General features: G+C 43.8%; 1 protein-coding gene across 11 annotated transcripts in view; it reads right to left on the minus strand.

The window, feature by feature from the left end:
- NAV2 (neuron navigator 2) overlaps positions 1–11795 on the minus strand; it is a 370655-nt gene that overhangs the window by 47255 nt on the left and 311605 nt on the right. For all 11 annotated transcript variants that reach the window (XM_074543924.1, XM_074543920.1, XM_074543916.1 and 8 more), the window contains one exon: positions 5176–5314. In XM_074543924.1, coding sequence (XP_074400025.1) covers positions 5176–5314 — 139 coding nt within the window. The remainder of the gene's footprint in view (positions 1–5175; positions 5315–11795) is intronic.

Here is an 11795-nt window from a genome sequence, read left to right on the forward strand (position 1 = left end):
GGGGGGAAAAAACCCTACTTGATGTATAAAGGACAGATTCAGCTCCATGACATTTATAATCCTCCATCTCAAATTTCTGACAAACCCTTTTACTGCAATGCCAAAAACGCATTTCAAACCTGTGCAGCCAGCCTTCCTTTGTTCCTGCTGCTTTCTTATCTCTTGTCTGGCAATCTGATCTCCAGAGCATGAGGAGGCAGCTTTTGGAATAGATCTGAATATGTGGAATGCTCTTAAATCTAACCTAACATAGTAGAAGAACACCCAAGGACTGAAGAAAAACTTTCTAACAATACTTGAGACTGACTTCAATGCATAAATTACTTTTGTTTCTCTTGCAGACTGTTTCTTCCCCTATTCTTTGCACAGATTGATTGTTACCAGTCTCTTATGGAGAATTTTGCTAAGCTCAATATTAAATCGAAAAATTTCCCATTAGTAAACCTTTTCCAAAATCTCAGAAATGCTTACATTAAATACACTGCCCTATATATATGTGTATACTTTATACATACATGCATTAATATTTCCCACTGCTAACAATTACTCTTCTAGAATTCTACTCCTGTCAAATGCTGTTGATTAAATTTGGTGAATGTGGTAACATCACACCCAACCATGTTGTGATCAGGCACAAATGACAAATATCCACACATTTGACTGATCAGGATCAGAAATTCCCAGCTGAAGTGTTCTCCAAGCACCACAGCACCCTGAAAGGGACTGACAGTTCAGCACCTGCCTGCAGTTCCAAGCGCAGGCCGATGGCTTTTGGTGAGGCTTGGTGCCACCTGTCTGCCCTGCAGCCTCAGCAGAAGCTGAATGTGCTCAGAACTGTGTGGTAGGCAAAAGGAATCATTTATTTAAAAGGAAATTATTTTAAATATCCTAAAGCATTATAAAGCTCACAGTCTTTGTTCCTTTTGGATAAACAGAAAAACACAGCACAGAGAAGCTGTAAGATTATTTACCACGCTTTTCAGCTTTTAAGCTCCTAAAGAATGTTTAAAGTTTATGAATTTACCTATCAGATCACACCATTAATATTAAAGAATTCAGAGGAACTGTGGTTGAATTTCCTCTGCTTTTTACTGTAACTATGTTTTTTTTTAAAGCCTGAAAAACTAGTTAAGCAATCAGTGTGTGAAAGCTGACACCACATATCACAACAGTCTCTCTTCAGTCAGGAAACGGGGCTTGGGTTATTTATCTACATATTGAGTCATGAGTCTAACCTGCATTTTGAATTATGGATTTAGGTAATATCATATACTTGTACTTTCCTTGTGCTTGTTTCCCTACCTCTCCACTCAAAGAGAGCAACCCCGTGTAGGCTTGAACGGATCTCTGCCTTCTAACTCCCTTCTCTTCCTGTGCCTGCCAGGTTTGGGGCAGCTGGGTCACCTTTCTGTTTCTGACCATCAGCAGGTGTGTAATAAATTCACAGTGTGACTGCTCCTATGTCCTGTGCCTCTCCAAAATCACTATTCCATGCAAACAGCTCCTACATTCACAAATCTTGGAAGAGAGCACAGGCAAAACGTACCAAATAATCAAGCAACAAAGCCACCTCAAAGACACCATTCCTCACGTGATCACCTCAGTATCTTGTTCCAATTCCTTGTCTGGAATTGTGTGTATGCACTGCTAATGTTCAAGAACAAGAAATACACCTGCCTGCTAGCAAAGACCTTATTTCAGTTTTAGTTGACTAGAAAATATTCCTATACCTTCTATTTCCCCTCCCCTAATCTGTAAGGTTAGTACAGCCAGTCTGCACAGAGAGAACAGCACTGCAAGAAATCCTCTCCACCTTTGCTCTCCTGCCTTTTATTCTACTACTGCTCCCACAGCCAAAGCTTTCCTGCAGCCTTTGAAACGCTGCACCTCCACCTCTGAAACCCTCTGGCCAGAGATGCCTCTGTTTAATGGTAAACACTGAGAACAGCACAGAAACATGACTAAGGACTCAAACCAAAACACAGTGAAACCTGGCTGGGGACTGCAGCAGAAACCCACCCACCCAGAGGGGTGAAAGTGGAAATACTGTGGCTGGAGGTCATGGCCAGACACAGCGAGCTGAGAGCAAAGCCTGAGCCAGGAGCAAACCACCAGCATTTCTCAACTCACTCAAAGTTTTTGTAAATCTGAAGCTGTGAACAGAACAAACCCATCTTTCCTGAAAAGATGTCTTATCCAACTGCTTAGGGAGGCTGCAGTTTTCTATTTAAAGGAACCCTTCTATCTTCCGATCTTTTTCCCATGACATGATTGAATTTGTTACTTGGTCTCTTTCTCCCATCTTATTTCACTTAAATAAGTTATTTTCAAATGCCCACCTAGGTCTTAATTTCTCCTAAAAGTATGCATATGATGTGACTTTAAAGGCACACTACATGTAGTACTGTGATAAAGGCAACTTATCTAATTCTGTGCAATAAAAAGGACAAATACTAGGGTGCCAAAACTCCTGTAACTACATTAAATGGTTTGGTACTTGGCATAATCACAGCAGGACATGGGAACGTGGCAAGGCAAATTCTGGTTCCCAGAAACAACGTGCAAGCATCTTCACTGCATTGCTATGAAAAGAGGATACAGCTATGAATGTCTCTGAAGACTGAGTTAATATGATATTTAAGTCCTGTTCCTCAAAGATGGGGAAACTGCAGCTTCTGGAATATGGGGCTCTCAACAGCCCTGAAAATCAGAGAGAAATCCCAACAGAGATTTTTTCCTACTGCAACTATGCCTTTCTTTGCAGAGATGATTCTGCCTGAGTTCCTGATTTTATCAGCACACACTGACATGTTCAGACTCTCTCCCTTTGATGTTGCTGCATTATTTGCTTGGACTCCCAGCTGCACATGTATTAGCTTCAAGCTCCCTCCTTCATTATCTGAAATCCAGCTTCTGTACCCTCTCTAAGAGATGTGACAGAATCACAGCAGCTCAAAAGCACCGACTGTGTAGGGGAACCAAAGCAAGGGACACCCTCAGAAGGAAAGTCCACATCCCTCTGCAAATTGTGCCAGTCCTGTGTGGAAGCAGCCTGGGGAAGGCACACCTGGGCCCTGGCTCTCACAGGGTCCTTCAGGAGGACAGGAAAGGTGTCTCTGCAGCATTCACTGCATCATGAGCTCTGAGGTCAGCCAAAAAATAACCCTGCAAGCCACGCATTTCAGCACTCCATTTCACTCCCTTGGCTGACAAGATTCAGGCAGTTTGTTCCACTGAAAATGAACTATTTTCTGGACAATAATTTCCAGATAACAGAACACTTGGAATAAAGATTGCCATTCATGAAAACTGAACAGAGAAGCAGGTCAGAGACACACATCACACCAAAAAACTGCAAACACCACTTGTACATTCTTGGCTCCCAGCTTCCTCTGCCAACAACCACGCTCCACTGCCTGAACAAGCTCCAGCTGCTTTTCTTCTGGTGTCTGTCTGCACCCTCTTGGATACTGTAATGGTTGTGGGGGAGGAAGAGGAGTTTGTCAACACAGATTTTGATCTCTCAGAGGTGTTTCCAAGAATCTGATCCACCAGTAGATAGAAGTCACATGAGTTTTTTTTTTTTCCTCAGGTTAATGTTTAGTCACATCTCCCTAAGTTTTCCTTTTTCCCTCCCCAACAGGATTCAGTAACAATGGTCAAAAAATACTTCCAGTTGCCTGTCTTATTCTGAAAAACATGCTTGATAGATCTTAACTCCTCTCAGCTTGTATGGGCCTTGCATTGGCAGTTCCAGGTGCCTGTGCAGCCGCTGAGAGGCAAACAGAGGCTACCTGGAACCCCTTTGTGCAGGCTCAAAGATGCACTGCATGGCAAGGGAACAAACACTGCTCTGAGCCTGCACCTCAGTCTGGAGACACAGCAATACTTCACAGCAACCACAGGGCTCCCTCAAAACTGATGCCAAAAACAGATTTAAGGACTGGAGGAGATTAACAGAGGGAAGGAACAGAGGAGCAGGTCACACCAACACCCCTCTGCTCTGCCAGGTCACCACAGCCCAGTGGCTGCAGCACACAGCACCCGAGCCCCTCCAGCAGCACCAGAACCAAGCTGGGCTTTTTAGTCCAAACAAAAATCTATGGAATTGGTAAAAAAAAAAATGCAGGTTGTATTAGTGCAAATCTCTGTGTTATGCAGTTTGTTTGGTCCATGAGAAACTGTCAGATGCCTTCACTTGTTCCACACTCTTTGGATGTGCGGTGTCTGAGCACAAAGTGTACATGCATCCTGCTGATGGAGGCAAAGTTTATCCTCCCACGAAATGCTGGCAAACACAGAAAGCCTTCAATAACACACAGCTCTGGAAATTTAATAAAATCAATTTCATTTGCATAACATGCTTACATTTCTGATGAAAGTGTAAACAACCTTTGAACTTTGATGTTACTTTATTGTATTCTATTACTTAAAGGAAAAAGGTAAAACCGTTTCATATTCTCTATGAAAAACATAACACCATTTCATTCTATACATTTATACAGATATTTCAAAAATATCTATATAAAATCTGTTTTCTGTGCAGCAGTACCTCTAGGAAGACAAGACCCAATTGTTGTGACATCACCATGGCAGAGATGCCTTGGGTTCCACCCAGAGAGGAAATATTTGCAAATGCCATGGATGACAAGGTGGTTATTAGTGACACTGCCTATACTGAGGGCAGGCTGTGTGTTCAAGTTCAGCTACCTAAAACTGTTGCAGACATCTTTTATGGAAAACCCTTTCCTTAGGATTTTTCCTCCTGAGAAGCTGGGAAGCCTCAGGAACAAAATGTAAACAATGGTTATCTGCTGCTGTGGAATGCAACAGGTGCATCTGGGATTGGTCTCATGTTGGATGTTTGTAATTAATGGCCAATCACAGTCAGCTGGCTTGGACAGAGAGCCCGAGCCACAAACCTTTGCTATTCATGCCTTCTTTTTCTATTCTTAGCCAGCCTTCTGGTGAAATCCTTTCTTCTATTCTTTTAGTATAGCTTTAATATAATATACATCATAAAATAATAAATCAGCCTTCTGAAACATGGAATCAGATCCTCGTCCCTTCCCTCAACCAAGAAGCCCTGTGAACACGGGCACATAAAACAATTACACCTCCTGCACAGAGAACACAACAAATACCAATGTTAGCTGAATAAAGCAAGGCTCTCACCTGTGCATCTAAGTTCTTGCGGGAGGAGGCAGGAGTGTTGGCATAGGAGCTGATGGAGGAGCTGGTGTTAATGTCATCCGTGCTGAGATTGTCTATGGTGTCACTGATCCCGCTGCTGACAGAGCTGCTGTCGTCCCAGCTGGAGAAAAAGCGCAGCAGAGGGACAAAACGAGGGTCAAAACACAAGACATCATTCAAAAGGAAGACTGTATTATTTCCACAACCCTTAGCCCACTTGTGGTGCCAGAAAGGCCAGGCCATGCCGTCACCAAGCCAAGGCACCAGTGGCACAGCTCTTCCTGACTCAGCTGAAACGTCTGTCTTTTCTGCTGAAATCCAAAGGAGCGGCATGAAGGAATATTAGCAGGGAATTTTTTCCTGGGGGGTGGGCAGGCCCTGGCACAGGGTGCCCAGAGCAGCTGTGGCTGCCCCTGCATCCCTGGCAGTGCCCAAGGCCAGGCTGGATGGGGCTCTGAGCCACCTGGGACAGTGGGAGGTGTCCCTGCCATGGCAGGGGGTGGAACAAGATGATCTTTAAGGTCTCTTCCACCCCAAACCATTCTGTGATTGTGGGATCTCCAAGCAGGCACAGCACTGGCTTGCCAAGCTGTAACACACAGGTGGAACTTAAAATGCAAGGAAAAACATTCACCCTGAAGCAACCTTTTGTACTCGGGTGCTCCACAGACCTGGATCTAACATCAACAGTATCACCAGCCTCAAAGAACTTCAGCAACTGCAAGTTCAGTCCTTCAGATGGCAAATAACCCTTCTGAGCTTCACTGCCCTTCTCAAGGAGAGAACTACTCAGGACTACCTTCTCCCAGCATGTGATAGCTTCACCATTTCCCAGTAAATGAGAAATGTCTCACTGCAAGTTTAGGACAAACAAAACACCAACAAAACAAAAACAGAACCAACGAAACAAAAAACCAACCAACGAAACAAAAAAAAGACCTTGCTGGAATCAATTTGAGTGTTAGAACAGAAAGACTCAAAATTATCTAAAAATGGAGTCAGATGCTCCAACCTGTAAAATGCCTGTAAAAGTTAGCTGCTCAAGGAAGAGATTTATATACTGGCTTACAAGAGCTCCATCTCCAACAACAATGAAGCTGGGACTGAAATATTACCCTGGAAGGGGGTCTATGAAGATATTTCAGTTCACTGGATAACTACTGCTGGAAATCTGAAGTGTAAATACATATATCTATCGCATAGGTCATTTGCAAAAGGTTAAGAGCTCATCAACTGGCAGCTCACTAGCCATTTAAAACCTCAGCTTCAGATTTTGGGAGCTCCAGACTCTCCTCCCTGCTGCGTTTCTGTTTGCTTTACAAACTTGTAACAAAGACGTTGCAGAGAGCTTTCTGGCTGGGCAGTGAAAGCTTTACTCACAAATGAATATACTGAGCAGTTAACATTTGCATTTAAACCTGAACTGTCTTACCCTGTGATAGCAGAACTGTGCAAAGAAAGGCAAACTACCTCTGTTTGCTTGAACTTTATTCATAGCTTCACCACTGATTTGCTATAGCCTTTCTACATAAACCTTGCCAGCTTTGAAATGGAAAGCATTTCATTTTTTCCTACTTAGCACTACAAAACACCTTCCTGCATGACTTTTAATGTTGCTTTAACAATTTCAATGCTTTTTCTTACTTGGGAGTGCTATGTTCCCCCACACCTGGCCTTTGAGGGACCTGAGCACAGCCTGAAGAGCAGAGCAATTTGCTGAACCACAAATGCGTGTGGCCACGCGTATCACAGGGCAAAATATTGGAAGCCACATTACTTCCAAATTTCAGTTCTGAAAACAGGTCCTATAACTGGTACTTATTTCTCTTTCCAAACCTATCACATAAAGCATTTAAAATTCCTAGGTAAGTCTACAAATAAGGTACCAAAATAGTTAAAAGAATCACTGAATAAAAAAATATGCTTCTTGTTTTCCAAAGTTTTGTGCAGCAACGAACTTATTTTCTATTTCTGAACCTATAAAAAATAACAATCATAACAGTAATAATATCATCACTGCCAATGCTTTTTGTGCTAAATAGTCTCGTTTCCTTCTTATGGAGATATGGCAGTGGGCAGAAAAAAAAAATTAAATACAATAATTTTTCTCTGTGTGACTCCCAGACCCATCTTCAACATATAGGAACTGAAACATTTCATTTTTGAGCACTCACAATTCTTAAACTACCATAGGCCCCAGTTAATCAGCACCTAAATAATGTGTTTAATGTTAATCATAAGCAGTTTTTCTGCCATCAGGCAGTCCTGTTGGCTTCAGTTGGGCAATCTAAGGCATTATGAAAATATTTGAGTGCCCTTCTGAACTGGGACATGTGCCTGAGGACAAAGGTAGAAGCATGCACCTGAATACATTGATGTTGTGGCTTCCCTTCCTGTGTATCCTGGGCTTTAGGGCCTTTATGTTCTGGTGGAAACTATGAAATATGAACTATTCCAACTCTGCGTTTTCAAGCTTACTAATCTGTTAGTAAATTTAAAAAGATGAGCTGTTCTGAGGTCTGAGATAGGTGTCTGGACAGACTTTGGGTGCCACACGCTAAGCAGCACAGCACTGGTGCCCAAGCTGCTCTGACAAGGCAGGGTGTGCAAACCCACATATCTGCCTAAACCCAGACAGCTTTATTTAACAAATATCACTTCAGCTCAGTCTCTAGCTGGAAAAAACAACAGCATGTAAGAAAACATGAAAACACCTTAAGAAACCAAAAATAATTTTGTAAACCTACATAACCAATGACTGATGCTGCCCTTTGGAACAGCACCAGATAGGGCTGGCAGAATTCACTGAACTCTGTAAAATAAACGCCAGCGCAAGCCACTTTGTGAGCACCCAACACAGACAGCTGCAGAGCAATGCAATGAACCCCCACGCTCGGGTTTAGGCTCCCCCAGGGGACAGGACCAGTCACAATCTGAGGCTTTTGTTCCAGCTGCTCCTGAAACCACCCCAAGCCCTCCACCTAAATCAGCTCACTTTTACCTGGATCCGGTGCCTTGATGGTTAAAGCCAAAAGTGAGGAAGCAGAATGGGACATCTAACAGCCCTAATTATGGTGCTCTTGGCTCCCAGAGCCCAGATAGCATCTTTGTAATTTAGCTGGTGCAATTAAAAATTTCTGATGTCAGCAAAAGTCTACTCAAGCCTAACCTGAAGCTGAAATGTTTGGGTTTTCCTTTTTTTATTTGATCAATCACCTGAAACTTTACTTTCATTACTGAAAACTGTAAATTAAAAAAAAATAATTAAAATCTTAAAAGTGTTATTATATATGAAAATGATACAACCACCCACCTGAAACCCACCCCTGCCCCCAGTTAAAACCTGCCAGGGTGCTGGTTCCTGCTCTCCATGAAACCAAGCACCCCAAGCAGCTTCCTAAGCCTCCCCTAACCCAGCCCTGCCACTGCACATTGCCCCTGGGCAGCCCCAGAGCACTGCTCCAAGCTGCTTTTTCTAACAGCTTTGCAAAGCTCTTAGGCTCACACTTGTATTTTTCCACAGTCTATCAGCACTTTTCCATCTTGCATAATCATCATCCACACAATTGGCTCTCCTCTGTCAACCTGGACAGCAGAGAAGTCATTCTGTGTTCCTCAGGACAGCCCCTCTCAGTGCAGAAACCTTCCCCCTTTGCAAAGGAGTCATTAAAATCCTTCTAAATAAAGCTATTGTTGAAGGCTGAAAATGCACCTTTCTCTACGGATGGGTGTGGAGTTTAATTTTGTTGGATCTTCACTCAAAACCAAAATTACAATGAGCTGCTGAAAAATACATTTGTCCAAGAAAGGGCCTTGGGGGCTCTACAATATTTCAAGTGGAAACATGGCAATTATCCTCTTCTATTTAAAAATTTAACTATTTATGAGTTGATAGGCCAACAACAACAACAACAAAGATCAAGGTACAAAATGATTGAAAATTCACAGCATCTTCAAAGATTTAAAAGGAAAAATTCATTGTGCTATAACATGAGACAGTTACTACCACAGCTTCCACTGTTTTCTCCTGGGATTTCCTACAGCAGTGAGAACTGGGCCAGAAACCCAGAAAGCACACACAGACCTTTGCACAGCTCTCCTTTCAAACGGTTCTTAAACTGAAACATAACCACTTGCAAAAGAATGGATGGAAATCTACCTCAAGAGAAGTTAATGTAATTAATGTGTGTTACACTGCTATTAATCACCCACCTCCCCCATGTCTCCAGTTTCTCTCTTCTTACATCCCACTATAGGTATTTTAACATAAACCACTTTGTTTCGTACCAAAAGTGGAGCCCAGGGACAGGACTGTTACCTTGAAACACTTAGGAAAGTCAGACCAAGAAAAGCAAAGCAGGAAAAAAGAACACAGAGCAGTTCCAGTTGTTCTTTCTGGAGCAGAATCTAATCCTTTAAGAGACATTTTTTTGGTGCAGAGTTGAAGTGCTGGAAGTGTGCTGTGAGCTACTCAGACATTTTCATGTTTAGTGACTATTGGGGTTCCTGCCAGCAAACTGAACTGCAGCTCTCTGTCAAGCTCTGTTTAGAATTCATCCAAGATAAGGTTTCAGGATTTACATTTAAAATACCTATTTGTAAAGGGAATAACTCACAGAACAAAATTATTCAGTGTTGAAAAATTCGGCTAAGAAAAGATTTGGAGAAGCTAAAAAACTGCAAATGCTCTTTTCATTTAATCTTCTTAGATCATTGCTAATAACCTTATAAAATAACACCGGATTTTATTTTGTCCCTTAAAATCTAACCAGGAATTTGACCAAGCCATTGACAAAGTTGAACACAGCTGAGCACACACACACACTCACACAAAGGACCTCCTCAGGATCCGCCTGATCTCAAGGAGTTAGAAAACCCTAAATGTTAATGAACTGAGTTGACTTTCCACCGAAACTCATCCCGTCCTGCTCTGAAGCTGAAATTCCAAAGGTCCCTTCTTCACCTACACCTCTGCTCCATGGCTGGCTGGGGTCAGCAGCCAGCACAGCTCCATTCAGTTGCAAAACGCCTGACTGGTGGAACTCGTTTTTTTGGCCATTGTTCACAACCAGGGCTCCTCTGGTGCCTCCACAGCCTCGGGGAAGGGGAGAAAAGCAAGGCCCTGCATGTGACCCGGGTGCTGGAGGAGCTCCCAGCTCAGTCTGCACAATTTACTGTACAGAACTACAACCAGCTGCCTGCCAGCCCCTTCTCCTCGCACTCACAACCCATAAACCGTATTTTCCCAGCTACTATTCTGTCTGAGGACCTGCTGTGTTTGTACAGCTGTTTACAGAGCAGCTCTGCACTGGGTGCACCCCCTGGCCAGCAGCACCCTCAGCTCCCTGCTTTGGGAGCCATGGGAGTGATGCTCATCCCTGCCCGTGTCTGTGTCACCAGGATGACTCCTGAGGAAGCTGGAAAACAACATCAGGGTCTTCATATCACAACAAGGTCAGTGTGAAATCTCAGTCATCACCCCAAAAAAACGTGCTTTGTTTGTTCTGCCTTAGTTTCCATGACAGTAAGAAGTGCTGAGAAAGTCTTCTAATCCAAGTCAGAAATCCTCGCTTACACACAAAGCCTCGGGTGCCTTCCAGACCAGAAATCCCTGTGAGGTGTCCATGACAGCCCGGGACTGAACAAACCGGGGTGGGGCCAAGGCCGGAGCTCTGTGCACTCAGGGATGGCTGCCCCGGCTCCCTGCAGCCCTCAGGGTGAGGGATGAGGGCATGAGGGATGAGGGGATGGGAGGAGGCCCCTGCACAGCGCTGGGTGTGGGTCACCATGCAGTGTGCCTGCAGCTCCCCTCAGCCAGCTCCCAGCCCAAACACTCCTCACCCCAGAGCTTTCTCACCCTGCTCACAAACCAGTGCTTTCCTCTTACTACTGACTTACACCTCCCCCAAAAGCAGGCAGAGAAGGTGGCCTGCCCAGGGCACGGAGAGCTGTGAAAACCAATGACTTGGTTGTGCAGGTTTCTCACTATTTACTTTTTCTTACTATTCACTTACTTCTCCCCCAAAAGCAGATACTCTGGGTCACATCACCTCCTCGTACAAAGACACAATTTAAGACCTAAAGAAGGGGGAAGCATCCTCTGAACACAGTGACAGTTTCTGACACCCACCTCAAGCTCCTCCAACCCTGGGCTGAGCTGGTGAGAGCTCAGCAGCTCACCAGCACTCACTGGTACCTGGCAGAGGCTCCAAAACATACCAAAAACAGGGTTAAACACCGAGAAGAAAAAGAATAGATTAGATAAATTCTTACAGAAATGATGGAACAAAAACCATGGCTCCTTTTCTTCCCATCTTCTTCTAATCCACCCTAACACTGTAACTCCACGAATCTTTCCAGTCTGCAGACTGTAACCCCAAGCAAGAAACACACAGGCACAAACTGAACACAAGACATATATATGCACAAAACCTCAAAGCAATTCTACTTTCCCCTGCTCTTCTACAAAAGCTCCTTCATAAATTGATCAAGGCCAAAACCTGTGCACAGCACAGGTGACTTCACACCTGAGAACTGCTCCTGTCTCAGCAGCATCAGCTGCAGCCGAGCACATGGAGACAAAGATAATGCACACGGTTGTC

This window comes from Zonotrichia albicollis, chromosome 6, assembly GCF_047830755.1.
Source record: "Zonotrichia albicollis isolate bZonAlb1 chromosome 6, bZonAlb1.hap1, whole genome shotgun sequence".
Taxonomy (NCBI): Eukaryota; Metazoa; Chordata; class Aves; order Passeriformes; family Passerellidae; genus Zonotrichia; species Zonotrichia albicollis.